This window comes from Rhea pennata, chromosome 14 (genome assembly GCF_028389875.1).
Source record: "Rhea pennata isolate bPtePen1 chromosome 14, bPtePen1.pri, whole genome shotgun sequence".
In the NCBI taxonomy this organism is placed as follows: Eukaryota; Metazoa; Chordata; class Aves; order Rheiformes; family Rheidae; genus Rhea; species Rhea pennata.
Window position 1 is genome coordinate 4,828,978 of NC_084676.1, and position 18,471 is coordinate 4,847,448.

General features: G+C 37.4%; 1 protein-coding gene across 1 annotated transcript in view; it reads right to left on the minus strand.

Moving 5' to 3' along the window:
* Nucleotides 1-18,471, minus strand: part of DOCK2 (dedicator of cytokinesis 2) — a 196,295-nt gene that overhangs the window by 161,215 nt on the left and 16,609 nt on the right. Inside the window, exons 7-17 of the mRNA XM_062586956.1 lie at nucleotides 16,376-16,511; nucleotides 13,843-13,997; nucleotides 12,047-12,128; nucleotides 11,421-11,556; nucleotides 9,409-9,484; nucleotides 7,505-7,581; nucleotides 7,015-7,140; nucleotides 6,035-6,159; nucleotides 3,697-3,795; nucleotides 2,211-2,283; nucleotides 2,037-2,140 (exon numbers count right to left, since the gene is read on the minus strand). Of these exons, the coding sequence (XP_062442940.1) occupies nucleotides 2,037-2,140; nucleotides 2,211-2,283; nucleotides 3,697-3,795; nucleotides 6,035-6,159; nucleotides 7,015-7,140; nucleotides 7,505-7,581; nucleotides 9,409-9,484; nucleotides 11,421-11,556; nucleotides 12,047-12,128; nucleotides 13,843-13,997; nucleotides 16,376-16,511 (1,189 nt within the window). The remainder of the gene's footprint in view (nucleotides 1-2,036; nucleotides 2,141-2,210; nucleotides 2,284-3,696; nucleotides 3,796-6,034; nucleotides 6,160-7,014; nucleotides 7,141-7,504; nucleotides 7,582-9,408; nucleotides 9,485-11,420; nucleotides 11,557-12,046; nucleotides 12,129-13,842; nucleotides 13,998-16,375; nucleotides 16,512-18,471) is intronic.

An 18,471-nucleotide genomic window follows, 5' to 3' on the forward strand; every position in this document is an offset into this window, starting at 1 on the left:
TGTAAGGAATTAGGATGGGTGGCAGAATAAAGGTAGGAACAGACTTCTCATTAAAACGTCCGTAGCTAACGAATACACGAGAGTAATGAGCATCACCTCAAAGACTGCGAACACAATATTCATGACACAGTTAAAATGCCTGCACACAACTTAAGAATAAAAAGAGACCAATAGGGAAAGAATAGCAGCTCCGTTTCAGTATGACCATTTTAACTTGATACCTAGACCTTCAGTAAAAATTCCAGGACATAGGAAGATTACACTTTTAACTAAAAAAATACACTGTAGCAAAGAAGTGGCTTTACTGGTAATAGACAAAGAGATCATGGAATTTATGCTTTTCAACAGCATGAACAGCACTAAAGCCAAATACATTTTTCTTTTCCCTGATTTCATCAAGTTGCATGCCACAACTCGCAGTAGAGTATTGGTATGTATGAACTTCTGACTGATGCTGGAGACAACAAGAGTTTTTAGACTAGTTTTGGTACTAAAAACTGTAAATGAAGTTAAATACTGTTTTTTGTCTATAAAATGTTCCTAATGAGTTGATGAGCTCTGTTACTTAAAGCTACCACAACATGACGGATCTGATTCAGTCAAGCATAACGTCATACTCTTAAGTCTGTAACCACAGCTGAGCAAGGTTATACAAAAAAGATCCTCTAGAATGGTTTTCCAATGATTGTATGTGCTTCTGTGAATATAAAGGTCCAATTTCTGTTTCCTATCAAACAAGAAAGGTCTAAAAATTGACTATAAAAATTGACTATAAAGAGATCTAGACAAACAAAAGCCAAAATGCAGCAAAACGGACAGTGTTACTAACTTTCATCATTTAGAATTTCTGGAATTAGAAGAGAATCTTGACTTCGCTCTTCTATCACAAGTTAATCAGACATGGGGAAAAGACCTGAAATTTGATCCAAAAGTCTCTCTCAAGAAAAAAAGTCAGTGCCAGAAGGCAGTGAAAATAATACATACATTTAAAACCTTGCCATATTTAATTGACTTAATTTGAGGGGCCAGATGCACAACTGTTTAGGAACATTTACAGCTTGCAATTGCTGTATTAAATTCTAATATAGGCAAACTTATGTCAGAAAATCTGTCCATTTCTCAAAAAGATAAAGTTGGTCAACTTAGTTTAGCATTTCTTTCATATGTGCTCTCACTTAATCAAGAATTACAGAATTAAGGAGTGTATTTGATAGATTTTTCTAACAAACATTAATCTGTCATACAACATGATCATTATGTGTTCTTCTGGTATAAACATTTATCAGCTTTAGTATCACTGAAGAACAGATAAATAACCATACACTGCCATTTATCTTTGTTTAACTATCTAAACAGCTTAATTCACTTTTACGCATCCCACTTGCTATTAATGTAACAAATCAGTTTACACTAAAAAATAGCTGAAATAAGCAATTATTCTATCATGTTGGCAGTGATTTCGAAGTTCTTACTAGTCAGTAATCTGCAAGAAAAAAAAAAAGTAACAACCTTCAGAACATCTGCTCCTTGCTTTGATTCACAAAGGAAAAAAGTTATTTCTGTCCAAGGCTGGTCTAGAACAATATTCCTCCTGTTGAAAATCAGATTCATGAAACTTTTGAGGTTTTTTCTTTTGTATATAACTAACACAGTAAAAGGAGTATCATACAATAAATTATTAAGATCACATTCCTTGATTATTCACTTTTCTTCCCTGTCAGCTGAATGATGATCTACATCCACACACAGAGTTTTGCGGTGACTTCCTTAATACCAAGAAAGGTCAAAAGCATTTTAACTACATAAAATATAGGAGAAAGAACAATTGTTTCGCATTGTTCTTTGATACATCTATCTCTGATTAAAACTTGGAGGGACATTTAGTAAATCACGAAGGAAACTACATCAAACCTTTTTTTTTTTCAGATGAAAGTTTAGTATTTGTCTTTGACAACACAGTTAAACATCACAACATTAAAAAAGGTCTCTCATGGGAGGGGAAAAAAGTAAGGTTGATCAGTTGATCCAATTAATACCTTCAAGACTAACAAATCATGGACACCATCTTGAAGAGTTGTTCCATCTTCTTTCATTAGTCTTATATAGGCCATTGCAAAATTCTTTTCTCCTTTATCTTTAGCTGCAAAGCAAAATAATACTTTCAGTTGACTGTCAATCAAAGTTCACTGAAGTGAAAGTCTCCTACTTACACTCTTGAGATGACCTGTGTCTGAACATGAAGCGCAGATGTATCCTTTGCATGTCTTCAATTGGGACTGCTACCTTTTGTAAAATCAGAAAACAATGAAGAGTTATGTAAAGAAAAGTGACCCATTCTATTTTATGCTTCTTTTTTCAAATAAATGTTTGTCATTTCTGCTGGCCCCACAATGCCTTCCCTAGGCCACGTAAAGTATCAAGCCTAATCACAGAAACAGAAGAGATGGAAGATACAGAATTATCTGTTAAGCTTTGCTCAAATTCTAGCACCATCAAAGGAATGAAGCACTAAACCCAGTAAGTTAAAGTAGATGTGCTTGCACATTAGAAGACAAACATACTGAGGGCTTACTTCTTACCGTGTTAACCACATTATGTAATACCTCAGTATTACAAACCTTCCATATTTCACACAGATAACTCTACCTTTTCTTTTTTTAAAAAAGTGGTTATAAGATTGGTTAGAAAATTTTAGCAATATAAACTAAGACTTTTTTCAGGACCAAATTAATCCAGTTTCAAAGCCTTCAATAGAATCCCAAGGAGTCACGGATGCTTCTTCTTAAAGTAGCATACTTGCTTATAACACATATGCAAAAAAACAGAAGTCTCTAATTGTATTTAAAAAAAATCTGATTTTTACGTTATCAAGTTCTAAAACATCACGCATCTGTGAATGAACGCACTCCTTTGTATTCATTTACATGACTTCTCCACACAGTTCTTAATGTGCAACACTCCTTTGTGCGTTATCTTCATTCTTCAAAAGGAACTACTATAAATGATTCAGGATAAAAGCCTAAATTACAGTCAAAATTTAAAAAGGATCAGATATGTTACGCAATACACAGGGCTGGCCAGCATTTTTAAAACAACACACAAGCTTCTGCTGCAAATGATCCTTCGTTGTCCTCTCCTGCTCAATCTCAGCAATACAACATAGTGTAATTGCAGGCATATTGCTCCTAGCAGCAATGTCTTCTGTCATGTTCTTCAAACAATCATCCCTTCTAGCAAACATAGGACATGCTTTGTAAGAACATCTTTTGGTAGCTTCTAGGCATTTTCCAAACTGACATTAAAGATAGATTATGCAAGTATTTGTGCCTCTCTAAAGAAATCCTAGATAACTATTTCTAAAAATGTATTTTTTAGATTTTTCACACAATTGAAGCTTGTATCACCACTACTGTACAACAGTACAACAAATGCAAGGCTTCTTTTTGATGAGACATGCCAGACCACAAGGTTATCTAAAATGACCTCATTTGTTTTGCTACACAAAATCTTAACATCGTTTTCTAGGCCACATTTTCAGCTTCAGTAATCACATACCCCTAATAACTGATGTATGACTAAGGTGCCACGCTTCTAGTCTAGCTGTATTCAGGGACAAAGCTTTTTTTTTTTTTTTTTTTTTTTTTCCTTTCCCCCCCCCCCCACCAGAAAGGCAAGTGAGAACTACCTGTGCCATACCTTTAACGTTTCCATCCAACGTGGCTGCTTGACCTGGTAGTAGAGAACCGATCTATATTCGCTCACAGGCTTGTCCCCCGCTCCCAAACAAACAGCGTTCTTCCAAGGAAAAAAGAAATAAAATAAAATAATGAAATAAAATAAACCGTGCTTACCGCCAGCGAGGCAGCGACCTCACCTCAGCGCAGCGCAGCGCCACGCGCCGCCTCCCGCCGCTGCTATTAGGCCGCTCCGGCCTCACGTGGCGCGCGGCACCACCTGCCGCCGCGGCCCCGCCCACGCGCGCGGCACCACCTGCCGCCTCGCCCCGCGCGCGGCACCACCTGCCGCCGCGGCCCCGCCCACGCGCATGCGCGCGGCACCACCTGCCGCCTCGCCTCACGCACGCGCAGGGCCCCAGCTGCCGCCTCGGGCGCGCGCGCTGCGTGCGAAGCAGCCGGGGAAGGGCGGGAAGCAGCCGGGGAAGGGCGGGAAGCAGCCGGGGAAGGGCCGCCCTCAGGGCCGCTCGCTCTGACTGGTGTTTTACTGGTGTTTAGGCGGTCTGGGAGCAACTAGTGATGGAAGGCAGGAGCTGGATTTCCGTTTTCAAAGCAACTAAGGCACCTAATTTAGGCTATGGATTGTAGCGGGGAGGAGAAGTGTGCAAAGGAGCTGATTCTGCTGGGGTGTTCTTAGTTGCTTTTACAATACTCCGTTTCAGCCCAATCCAACACATTCGGCCACGTACGAGGAAGGTGATTTCCAAATTAAAACGCAGGGGGTACACTTCTGGTGTGCCTCGCCCCCTCTTTTTCTAGATGTAGGGCGTAGGCCGTGGCACCAAGCACGGGGCACCGCAGGAGGATTCAGCGTTTCAGGAGCTCTGCGCTCCTGAAACACCTAGCCGTGGCAAGGTACGTCCTTCTGCCCTAAGGATGCTTTGGGGGGCTTATGCACCACTCACAAGTAAGTTTAAATGGGATCTGTGACATTTACTTAGAGCCAAAAAATTTCTCTGTTAAGAAACAAGTTTCACAAACTTACTGGGTTCATAGATAATGCAATAATTGGAAGCGCTGAACTTGGTCTAAATTTGTGAGTTTGAACATATTAATATTCATTGATTTTCAGTGAGCTAATGAGGAAAACCATTTTTGTTATCAGTGTTCAACATTTAAAGCGTTTGTTATTAAAAGCACTGCTTAAACATGTGGAAAGGTACACTACTATGGAAAGCACACACGAACATGTTTCAGTCAAAGGGACAAATCTGTTTTTCCTAATATTTGGAGAAGGCACGCATTTGCAGAACTGGACATATGTAATATTGGAATGAAAAGTTTAAAAGAAGTGAAATGCTAATGCATTATGATAGGCTAATTTCATTGAAATGTATTTGCCCACATTATCTGTGACAACAATGTACTACAGTTTGTAATGAAATCTGTTTCACAAAAGAGGTCTCTCCTTTACATGCAAGTCATGTGGTTAGCTGTTTTCACCATCGGGGTTACATTTTGTTGCGTGGACGCTGGACACTATGTGCATTTAGCATTTTCTTGATTCAAACTTTGAAGTTACATTTTAGGTCAAGCATTTAACTGCAATTTCAAACATAACAGCCATTCCAGGAAGTCATGAGCCATAATGAGTTTCTCCATGTTTATTTTATCACAAGAAGTGTCATTATGATTTCACCCTCATGATCACAGTACAGCTTCAAAAAAAAGCTCAAAAAAGAAAGACTAAAAATCCCCTTGAGCACTGGTCAGGTGTTAAAAAGCCTTAAGGAAGAGACAAAAGCTCCACAAAACAGAAAAAGACAAGCACAAAAACACTCTAAATATTTGTGTTGCATATGTGCAGCATCCACATTCTGCTATTGCCATTAACTTAGTAATTTACCATGAACTTCTTTCATTCAAAGGACAGTATCTGTCTTCCTAGCCCAAGTCAGCAGTAAGTTACATAAAGGAGATGGTACTTCTAACATTTAAATGCATTGTTAGCATTCCTCTAGGAATTCCCACAAGAAAAAACTTGGAGTAAAACTGTAGCAATTGTCAGAAGCAACCTTTCATCTGTTTGTTCATTAGTCAAAGCTAAAATAGGTCATTCAGTGTTATTTCTCCATTCCATGCGGTTTATGTTTTCTATGGAAGACATTTATAGGACCTTAACAGATATGTCACTTTAAACATCGTACAATACATCAGTAAAAAGAGAACATAAGTGAAGACTGCAAGTTATTGTCTAGTGGTATTGTATGAAAATGTATGACAAGTTTAAGGCTTACTTTTAAAATATATTTTAGATTTACATGTCCATCATTTAGGAAACACCAAAACAAAGAACTTACTGGCATTATTTTTCCTTCTTCATCACAAACACACATTATCACTTCAACATTTCTCTGAGTTGTTTTGTTGTATTTATCAAAATCTCCAGACAGCAACGTAATATAAATGTCATTTCTTATGTCTCCTACAAGAGAAATGAAAAAGTTAAAAATCAGTGAAAACAGTGTGAGAGAATAGGGTCAGTTGAACTTCACAAAAGCACCTGTTTTTCTGCCACAAAACATATTAAATGGTCATATTTTCCATCTGAATCTAAATTTTCATCTCTGCTATTCTAAGCAAAGATACTACATGTGAAATGAAAGCAACAAAAGGGGTTTTCTGAAAGTGACTTCAGCTAAATCTCGTCCTGCACTGACACCTGCTGGTGAGGTGGCAAGATGCCTTTTTTGAGTTTACACAGATAAACAGTTCTTTTGTCAGAGGAAACTTCATATCTTAAATTTTCACTTCTGAGGAAATTGAAATGGCATTGAAGAATAAACACCTTCATTTCAAATTCTGATACTTTTAAAGGAAGACTGCAAACCATAAGTGACTTAATTTGGCAAATATTTTAGCATAAATCCAAAAAGATTGTGAACTTACGTTTATTATTATTAGTAAAGGAAAGTATTAATTTACAATAAAAATAAGGTTAATTTAAGATTCAGGGAAGAAACTGCTATAATGTACATAGCAGGCAGTAAAGCTAGGGCAGAGAACTTGGATTATCCCTCACCGTTCTGATTTTTCTTCTGTTTAAGTATTGTATAATACTTCACAAGAATTTCACTCTCCTAGGTATATCTCTAATATTGGAACATTACTTATCATAAAGAGTTCTAATATTGGAACATTACTTATCATAAAGAGTTCTAAACAACCTCTAAGTTACCCATTGCAGAAATAACTAATTAAGCTTGTAGATGATGCTCATTAACCCAGAGAAATGCAAAAATCTAGTTTTATTATACAGGAAAAAAAAAATCACATCCACCTGGCATGATTATTTCAGGAAATCCCAGCTTTCTAGCAACAACTGTGGTTCTGTCTACAAGGTGTGGATAGTCCTTCCTGGTTTGAATCACATCCCCAACAAGCATTTTGACAGTTACCCAGAGACCTAGTAAGAGGGGGAAAAAAACACATTTATGTTAAGGAAAAGAACGTCTCTTCACATGAATATCATCTCTTTTCCCCTCCACCAAAACTGTGATAAGAATTCACTCCCCTTAACTGGAAAAAATTGCTATATAATCCAAAACTTTAGCTACTTATTAAAATAGTGACTATCATAGTAAATAGTAGTAGTAGTAAACACTCTGCCATAGTCTAATGAGTTATCACTTTTAGCGGTACAGTTAACCTATTTCCATGGTGATGCAATGGCTAAAATATAAAAGGTGTACTCTAAAACGTAAACAATATGAAATTAAGTTCCACTAAAATAGCTTGTTACTTTACTCTACAGAAATAGTCTACTTCACCTTGTCCACCACTGTCTCCTTTTGATGCTGTGACTTTGCTTAGGAGGCTGTGTAAAAAGTCACTCTCTGCCACTACCCTGCAGAAGAAAACAGTATCTGCTAGAAATTAAGCACTAAACATATCAAACACCATTCAGAACACACATAACTCAGCTTTAGTTCTTTTTGCAATACTTGATTTTATAATACATTCCATCAGCAGGCACTTAAAAAAAATCACCCTTAAAATATAGTTTTCATTTGTAATTAGACAACATTGCCAGAGTTCCTTCTATTTCAGAGATTATTACGCATATTAAATGCGACTGAAAATACGCCTTCAGATATAGCCTTTATAATTCTACAATGGCTGAATTTAGCTGCTTCAACATGGCTAACAGTTTTAGGTAGTCATATTTATTCAGCAGAAAATTAGGTAGATCCATATACTTTCAGTTACAAAGCAAAAATCATTTTTATCACAATCAGTGAGTTAGGCTCCACAAAGCTAGGACAGGTGGGGATCAGGACTTGTGGAAAAAAAACATGAAAAATAAGAACTCCAGAGACATCCTTTCTGTTCTCATCAAAATCTAGCCAAAAAAAAAAAAAAAAAAAGTTTTTTTTCCACTACCTGGAATATCAAATTCAACAAGATACCGTTTGCATCAGCAGGAAGCTTGGTGTCATAGGAGCAGCTCTGTGGTGTGAAACCATTGCTGCTGGGGAGCCGCTATCCACACTACAAGCATCTGGAGAGTTTTACTTCAGAGATGCTCTGGTCACCCTTTAGCTGCTAGAGTGCCTCAGCTGCAATCATTGGATTGGATTCAAAAGAAATCTAGTTCATGTTTTGTAAGACTGCTCTGTGTTGCACCAAAGCGCTGTAGCTCAGGATGATCAGATTACTTAAGACGACACACACCTGACTTGGATTAAAATACTGACCTAGACATACCCTGTGACTACCTAAGCAGCTAGGATATGTTCTGTAACTTAATAATCTGTTGCCATACAAGTTGCAGAAACAAGGACGCAATGCTGAAGTGAGAGGCTGTTCATGTTAAGCTTACGTGCAGACTGAAGGGAAGAAAAAAGCAACAACACAGGAGGACCACTCTATGAGACTGACCGCATTACCAAACTCTATAGGAATGCAGAACCTGAATATATTCAGCAACATACATTCATATAACATATATTCATCTGCCCAGTCCAGTTTCCTAATTAACAGCCAAATGAATTAGCTTTGGATTCTTTTCAACTACTATTCCACTTAGGAACAAATTCTCATGTAGCAAACAAGTCAGATCAAACAGTAAACAAGCAAGGCTGACCCCAAGTTTGATAAAATGATTTACTCTCATATTTTTTTCTCCATAGAATAGAAAAGCAGTGTTATGTAGAATGCCATTTGAAACATATTTCCAGCAGGTATTGATACCTACCCATTTGATTTATAGGTGTCTCATTTTGAGACAGCTGGTCTAGCATTGCTCTTGAAGATGGGATGTGTGGCAATTCAACTACATTTTAACTCAAATACAATTTTACTCAGATTTTTCTCAAATTCGTAACAAAATCAAACATATAAACTACTAGTTACCCATACTTGGGAATCTCATTGTTTAGAATGTATAGATGTTTCATAATTTGCTTGGTTTTTGTTAAAGGACATGGTACCAAATGGCTGAAGAAAGATGTTCATAGGAATATACCTTTATCTGACATTCTGTGGGAACTGTCAAGTCTTAAATGCACTTTACGTTGTAGTAGTGCTAATTGTTTACAAATCACTTCAAAAATATTAAAACAAAGAGGCTTTTTTCCCCCATAAAACATTTCACAGATCATTTCACCCACAAAGGTCTTTCTTTGTATAGAAATATCTTTGTTTAAGTATAAGATATTTATGATCATCTTACGGGTGAAAGGGAATGAAATGCTGCTTTTCTTCATCACTTTCAGCTTTTCCTTTTATGATATCTGTAATATCCATAACTAGAAAGGTAAAAGAAAAATCATCAAAACATATAATGACATTGAAAAAAATCTCCTTATTCATGTATTTTGCAGAATATTATATATTCTTGTGCTTCCAGGTACACAGACATTTTCAAGAGTTTGTTAGAGTAGTACTGTGTGCTCTAATATCAGTATTTTGTAAGTGCAAAGCATTTCCTCTATGGTATCTTGATCATAAAAATACACTATGTTCAGGCTGGAATGCCGGTTGCTAACAGATGGTTGGGGAGACAAGGGGGGAGATAAACACACACCCAAATTTTGAAAACTCGAGTAGGTGGGAATCCCTTTTCTTCCCTCTATAAGCTGCGCTCCCCCCTCTCCCACTCCCAGCTTTGAATTAAAAACAAAAATCTCACAATTAGAGAACATACAGCTCATTAGAACAACAACAGTGATGAAAACTGAGGCATAATGATTTCTTAATTAAAGATAAAATATAAACTTTGGAGCAATTCAGTAAGTGTTGCTTCTTTACAAGACACTTGGGTTCTTTTGCTATTAGAAAACACTGTTCTGGCAGCTCATGTTAAAATACCTCAGTGGCTTGCTTTAAACATTCACATTGTTAATGTCCATTTTTAACTTATATGAGAAAATCACTGTTCTGTAACCTTTTTCCAAAGGTTTTCAGCTGTAACCAAAATTCTTCTCAAAGTTCATTTGAAAATGACCAAGCATCCTGATTCTATTTTACAGCATTTCTAATTCAGCTCAAACAATCCTAACAGTAATATAGCCTGTTTAAAATGATTATGAGAGGGAGAAAGTACTGTAGTAATTTTCTGCTGCTTTTCTTACCTTAGAAAGAGCTGCTAATACTATATTTCTTGATTTTATTGCTGCAATTTAGATCTCAGACTATGCAAGCGTGCATCTCAGAATGCAAGCATTTTAGCTGAATGTTACCAATATAAGTTACATAGAAGCCACAGCTATATTTGGAGCAAAGATCAATTCTACATGAAAAACAGACACACAAATCTTTTGAGAATTTCTATTAACGTGAAAAGAATTGATGCTGCACAGCCCTTCTTATATTCCTGTCCTTAATTTGGTGAAATTTGAAGAAAAATGTTCTTCAGATTCTATCACATTTTTTTCCTACCTCAACATAGTTCTTCTATTTCTCCTACTCAAAATAGTTTTCAGTTGAATTAGCAGTATGGCTCATAACTCCTCCAATTAAAAAAAAAAAAAAAAAAAAAAGGAAAAAGGAAAAAAAGCACCACCATCCACCACCATCACTTGGTAACTTTGCTCTTCGTTCTCAAAATTATACTAAAGAGCACCAAAAGTAGTAAATTGTAGTTTGGAACTTGAACAATGGCACACAAGTGTTCCTTTCTCAACTGAGTCCCTAAAGCAGCATTGTTCTTGAATATATTTGTCATAAACATGAACAAAACTGTAAACACATGTGACCCAATATGCACACGACATCATATTTCTATCGTGAGACTCCACTGCACACGTGAGCCTGTGCGTCCTACTATTCTTTCAGTGGAGTAACATTCTATGCGACAACCACAACCCGTGTACTTTGCTTATTACATTAGCAAGTAGTGTAGCCCAGTAGAGGCAGATTTATGGAGCAGAACATTTAGTGCTCCCTCCACGTTGCCAGCAGACATGTACAAGTCCTGTTATTACACTCTGGTACCATGCTTTGGTTTGCACTGTGTAGTGACAAGTGTGCATTATTGGGAAATTCATTTCAAAAATCAATTTCTGAGCTGAACTAAAACATTAGCCTAGATACAGTCTTTGTGAACTCCAAAAAATCAGATATAAAAGATTGTTGATACAGCTGTTTCATATTCTGGCATGTCTTGGCAGACATTCTACTATCCAAGACTGGCAAGCACCACTGAACTTCTGTTTCAAGTATAGCATAAGAGGCACCGGTTACCTGCTACTCCAAAAGGCCGTCTCAGTCCTTGTGTGTATTTTTTGGAGTTGCTATCTTTGAGATCCATCCTTCCAACTCGGACTATTTGACAGACTAAATAAACTTTGTCTCTGCTAAGGTCTTTATTTCCAAGATCCTAAGATATAAACAAAACAGAAAGCTAAAGTGTTGTTTGTGGAAGAATTTTAAGTTGTAAAACTTAAACAGAACCTCTAATAATAATTGAGCTTCAGTAAGTAACAGAAAAAGAAACTAAGCCCCAAGTAAGAATGAACACAGTGTTTTAACATAGTGTAAGGAAACCTGACAGTTAAACATTAGAAGAAAGTATAAGGGGAAAAATAAATAGAGAAAGGTACCAATCAAGAGCTGCAGCAGGTATCAGGGATCAAATCGTCAGGGAATTGATGAGGCAGGCATTAGAGAAGTACCCGAGAAAATGATTTGAGGAAAGATATTCAAGCATTCGTTATCACTGCCATGAAGTACTGATCTTGCCATTTCTAACATGGCTTCTGCTTCCTTCCTCATCTTACTCAAATTTTATGCATTCTGATGGCAACCACAGAGAAGAGAGAATCTGATTTGCAAATAAAAAGTGAGAAGAGCTAGAAGCATGTACTCACTGTGAACACTACTTTCAGATTGTTGAGCATGTCGATTTCCTTTGGAAAGCCTCTGCTGCCCCATCTCACCAAGTAATTCTCACTATTTGAAGACAAATAACTTATTACCATGTGTTTTAAAAATCCCTTTTTTAGAGTACATAAAAACACAGTACATAAGTTGAGTAACAGACAATATTTTGTCCTGACTGTTTGAAAGTAAAGTCAAATTAAAAGAAAAAAGCTATACAGCACAAGTAATCAGTAAGTTACAAAAGATAACTTAAACCGAACATACACAAAGGTATCTTTTCTGGAGGAAGCATTAACATCCGTGTAATCTGTTCAATCAGAACAGTCAAAAACTTTTTACTCTATCTTTGAATTCACTAGTCCCTCCCCCATCTTATCCCTCTCTTCCCACTGCCTGAGCGTTTTATTCCAGACCCAACATTCCCCATCAAGAAGCTTGTGTAGTGAATCCAGTGACATTCTTGGTTGTCCTTGGTTCCTTATACTGATCAGTATTTGGCTTTTTTCTGTTAAGCATCTGGTTTTGCCACATTTCAATAATAAAGGCTGTTTTCATTGCATCTGTACAGAATGTTTGGCAAAACAAATCAAGACTGCATATACAGGCCTGGAAATGACATTAGATAGTCACAATCTAGTATTATTTTCTCCTCATACCATGCTCAAGAGCCATGCTCTGAGAAATTAAAGTAATTGCAATTGCAGTTTAAACTTTACATATATTTACTATCTTGTTCTGAATGCAAGACTTCTGACTGAATGGCGTCAGTTAAAAATTTACAAATTTTATTAGCTTTGTTAAACTTCCCAGGGCAAAAGTTCTTTTTATTTGCCTACTTAAAAAACTGACCCTGTAAGTGATGAAAAACATGAAGTTAAATCTGTGTTCCTCATCAAGACTCCTTGATGTATCATCTAGAAGCTGTAAAGCACTTATTTTTGTTGCATTCTGAACTTACATTTTTGTATTCTGGCTCTCCTGTATGCTTTTATATAAATAGCTACAGATATACATATGCATGTTTATGTGCTTTTCTACAGATACAGTATCTTCTGTAATGATCCTAGGTAAAAAAGTAGAGCATTTATTGCAGTTAGACTAGTTTTAGCTAAGGTTTAGCTAAGGGTAAAATATTCGAATTCCCTATTGTTCCTTGTAAAAATTTCTGCTTCAGCAATCCAGCAGATGTCCTCACGATAGAAGAATCTTGTCTATTTATGGAGACGACCTCAAGGATGTCTTCAGATTACCAGCAAAAACAACCACCAAACAATGGGATTTCATTTTTTCCTCTTCCTTCACCTCTTTTTGAACCTGTTTTAACAGTTGCTTCGGATTCTACCTAGTCTGACTGAGTGCCTGTGGCTGGGTTGACTGTCAAAGTTCAGTATGTTATGTCTCAGTTGCTACATCTATTGCATGATGTTTCTTTCTCGTGAGACCTGTAGAAGCTCCAGAGAGAATGGCAAAGAAATTTTCTTTATTTAAAATAAAAATCCCTCCACAATAGTGTAATAATCTCTAAACTTTGAAGTAGTCTTGGCATTCTCTAAAACTGGAAATATTCACAGTCCAGGAATGATCTGTCAAAAGATTTGGGATCACATGCCCTACAATCCTTACACAGTCAAAGCCTGTATCTTTCCATGCCATTTTTTTTCTCTTTGGTTTTCTTCCTTTTGTTTATGTGTTCTCTGTGTTACTAGTATGTTGGCAACTTACCATGCTCCATTTCAGCCAGTTCCCCTCACTCTAGTTTGGGGGAATAAAAAAGTAAACTTACCTTATAATTGTTAGTTTCTGTGGATCATATAGTGCCATAAAGAGTTCTGCATCCTCCCCAATTCGACAAACAAAATTCCGCACGAAGACGTACAGACTGTGGGTGGGAGATGAAGACATTCGGGAATACGATGCATAATCTGGTTGATCCTTTGACTACTCAGAAGAAAGAGAATTATTAGCTACATCCATGATAGGGCACTAGAAACAATTTCAAGTTTTCCTATATATAGCAGTTAACCTTAATTGTGTATTCTGTGCAGTTAGAGTCAGACAACAGAATTTGAACCAAATAAAAACTTATTTCTGGGAAGTTGTCCCGTATATTCTCCAGGGGGAGATTACTGAATAATGCAAAGATGACTAGGAAATAAGTTTTGAGCACCCCTCTCCCTTGCTCCATATCTCACCAGTGTTTCAACATCCTTTTCTATCGAGAAGTAAGAAATAGTTAGAAGGTGCAGAGGGAGGTCCCACCTTCCTCCACACTGCAACCCAGAGCCTTTCACTAGAAACTAGTATGTGTTTAGTCCACTAAACATATAGACACATTTAGTTCACTAGGAACTAGTACGTGTTTAGCTTAATTGGCTAGAACTAATGCCTTAAATGCAGTTTTTGCAGGATTTACGGGACTTGTTCAGGATTAGCAGCAAGAACTTCTTGTCTGGAATTCAAGCTTATTTTCCTTTCTAACTAGGTATCTCTGCATCTCTTTTTAGAAAAGAAAGAGGGATCACTTATTTCTTTTTATTTAACAAATATTTCCAAAAGAACACAATATTTAGGCTGTTTCCCTTCCCTCCTCCCCTCACCTGCAGAAGACTTCCTTTAAAAATCTTCTATTTCCTTTCACTCAGGAAGATAAGAGCCAGATTAAGTTCTCCTCCTGTGTACGAACGCATTCAAAACCTTATCTCCTTACCTCTCAAGGAAAGCAGGATGCTTCCAATGGAACCATCCTGAAATCCTTCATTAAAATTTCTATAAAGGACTATGCATAAAAGTTCTCAGGATATTTTTGCTACAGCATGAAAATTTAAAGGCATTTAAGAGAAGAAATTGTAACTTGACGTCCATATCCCAGGCTAGTTCTTCAGTCACCAAGCAATTACATAAAGGGTGAAATGCTATTGCCACTTGTTTCTTTTAAATAGCAGAAGAGAAACTATCAAGCTGTCACTACAGCAGCAATCCTACAAGTGTGCAAGAGATTATTTTTGAGCATAGTAGTATGGAGCAGAAGGCCTACTGTATGCGTCCTAATCGAGTTTGACTGAGCATGTTTCAGGCAATACTCAGTGCTCAGTCTGGGGCAAGTCTCAAGACTGGGGCGTTTCAAGGAACATGAGCAAGACAAAGTACAGCTTCCTGAAGAGAGGACCTATAATATAAAAGGGGCATATGCTGAGATCTGGAAGAGAGCTGACCAGGATCACTGTCTCAGAAATAGGCACCTAAATTCTACCCACATTTCATTTTAACTACCTAGAATCACTTACAGGTTTCAGGCCTAAAGGTCCTTTTATTCATTGCTTTGCTCTTTCTTTAAAAAAAGAAGTCAACACATTCTACTGCAGAATATGCCATGTTTAAACTTTCCATACTTCCATTGTCAGCTAATTTCATCTGAGAAGCAAAAGTTGTTCAGTGACACTTATTCTGAGAAAACTCAACGAGTGTTTTCCAGAGATTTCTGATGGGCATTATTAAAGCGTCATGGTGGCACAACTTTTTTGTGAAATCTTTTATTTCCTTTAGTACTGTTTACTTTCTCATGAATGAACAAAAGAACTCAAGTCATCATACCCCTGAACAAATTTAATATTGAAAAGGTCAAGGAAGTATAGTCACCTGCTTTGCATTTTAAATTATGAAACTTTTGTACTCATCAGCTTTGCTTAGGCATAATTACTGTTGGTGTCTACAGGGTTATTCTAAATTTACCAGCTTCCTACTTCAGCAAACTTAAATTCTTCTATTCTGTCAGGCTAACAAGCAGCAACATCCAGTAAACCAGCCGATGTTGTCAAAGGATCATTTGAAAAAGAGCTTTAGTTAGTCATGGCTTATAGCCTGAACTCAAAGTATATAACCACTCTGTGAATCAGCCTATTAAACAGTGTACTGCTTAAGACCTACTTCCATTTGGAAATCCAAGAATGGATTTAGAACCAGCTTTAGAGACAGGCTTTAGCCTTGCCCACACCCTGAATCTAGTGCCAGTCATGCACACCCTCCATTTTTCCTCCTTGAACTAGCATGCGTAAAAATGGAACTAACTCAGCATGAGACACAATTTGTTCAAGACAAATCGTTCAAATACATTTTCACAAAACCATTAGTTACACAAGTTAGGTGTTATCCGATGAAAATCTACATCCATATTTGTAACACAGGAAAGTGAAACTAACTTAAGTCAGAGGCAAAGGTTTCTACCAACTTCTATCGTAGAAGGTTCCACCCTTCAAGCTTCGACTTTTCTGTTTGTTTGTTTTGGTTTCAAAGTGTTAAGTTCGGCTCATCATTCCTACCATTTCCTCCTTAATCCGCTCAGTGATTTTATTAGTTGCTTCTTCATGTGCATGAAATAGGCTGACGACACTGGTTTTATCTGGATCCAAGATATTCCCATCTTCATCCCTAACTATTAGGTCTAGCTCAAGTATCCTATGAAAATAAAAAGATCAATATGGCAGGGTTATTTTCCTCTATAAAATTCAAGTGGAGCATATTCACAGATGCAATGAACGCAGTGCTTCAGGTTTTAAAGCAATAACATCAGTTCAAACACAAGCAATGTTATTTCATTAAAGAAATTTTAATTAAAAAAGCTACCATTTCTTCAAGCTCTTGTCCAGCATTTTTCTATTTTGGAGTTTATAACTCTGTCACTGAAACATTCAGACACCTACATTCTGTGTTCAAATTCATATTTCATTTCAGTGAGTCATCATCTGTTTTGCTTTTTAATGCGTAAACCTTTGTAAGGTGCATACATTGTTCTACATGCCTTCTGTTTTTATGTTGCTGTCTTACTCTTGGTGCTGTGATTTGGCTCTAACAACTGTGCTTTGTTCTCTCCTTCTCATAGATGCCATACCTTTTTCTCTTCCTTCAGATCTTGCCTTTTGCGCCATGTTCAAAACTCTTGAGTCTTACCACTCTAAGGCCTATGTATTCTTGCCCACAGGGCTGTGGTATCACTTCAGCCAAAGGATCTCTTTTCTTGCCTATCCAGGACTGCATTCCTCCATCCTCCTGAGACTTGTCTACTCTATGCTGGACTGTACCTTTTACCGTTTCTCAATGTTCAGTCTGCCTTTACAACGCTGCTACTGTTGTTTTGAATCAGTCTACATCACACTGCAATCCTCTTCATCACAGCACACCATTAAAAAATCTACCACCTTCTCTGACAGTATTCAGCCTCAGTTCTCTCACAATGACCCACCTAACATCTATTCTCATTTCTTTTTATTCCTCCTCAACAAGTCTAGAGGGTGCTATCATATATATTACAATAGTTAACCCCTGTCCTCAAACTCTCAGCCTCTTACAAGCACTGTCTAGCTCACATTCTTCCCCTATACAGTCCCAAGCCATTTTAAACATCCCTTCCATCCCTGCTCCTCCAAAGAGGGGAGTCTGTTGTCCTCATAACTTGGAAGGAAGAGAAGAGTAAAAAGGGGAATTAAGGGCAAAGAAACTACAGTTTTCTCTCAAAGAGTTCCCCTAGCTGCTGTCTTGATCAGACTAAGAGCTTCTTTGGCTGGACCATTTCTAAATAAAAAATCTGCCTTGGAATTGCCATTCAGCTCTATATAGTCTATCATGGTATGTGTATTCCCAGAGTGTATTCTGAAAGAATAGAACTCAGAAATCTGTGGGTCCAAATCACAGTGAACAAGGAGGGCTTCCTGACGTGTCACAGTCATTGTTTATGTCTAGCCACAGGCAGCTCGAGACTTGCAGCCACACAGGCCTTCAACTCACAACAACCATAGTCATTTGCAATAGCTCAAGACAATTTATTGGCAGACTGCCTCGTAATACCAGTGTCATGAAAACTGGTGTATCAAGTTTGCGCTCGCTCTCGCTCTCACGCGCGCGCTCTCACTCTCTCTCTCTCCTCCCTCCCCCCCATCAGATAGTGGAGTACCATTCATAACCCCACCCAACCCCATTTTTGCTAAAAATGCCTTCTGCTGCAATGACATTTCATCAGCAAAAGACAGACAAGTATTTGTCAAGCAACTATCCTATCTACAGTAGTTTCACTTCCATTACCAGAACCAGAGTTCTGTCTGGAAATTCCCTAGTAAATGTGAGGATTTTGCCTTCAAGATAAGCTTTGTACACTTCAGACTTCTGCTGTTCATCCACCAGTAGTCTCTGAACACCACTGGTCATGGAGTAGCATGATACTACTAGAAGGTAGACTGTGATTTTGAAGGATAGGTGAAAGGCTGTAGCCTCAAGTACACTGACTTTATGTGTATATAAAGGACAGACACCTGACCTAGAATATTTGACAAGTTTATATTCTGTAATTAACAAGTAAAATATTTTCAAAAAATTACTTGGGATAAGAAACTTCAACATGGGAACTTTTGTTATCACAGGAATA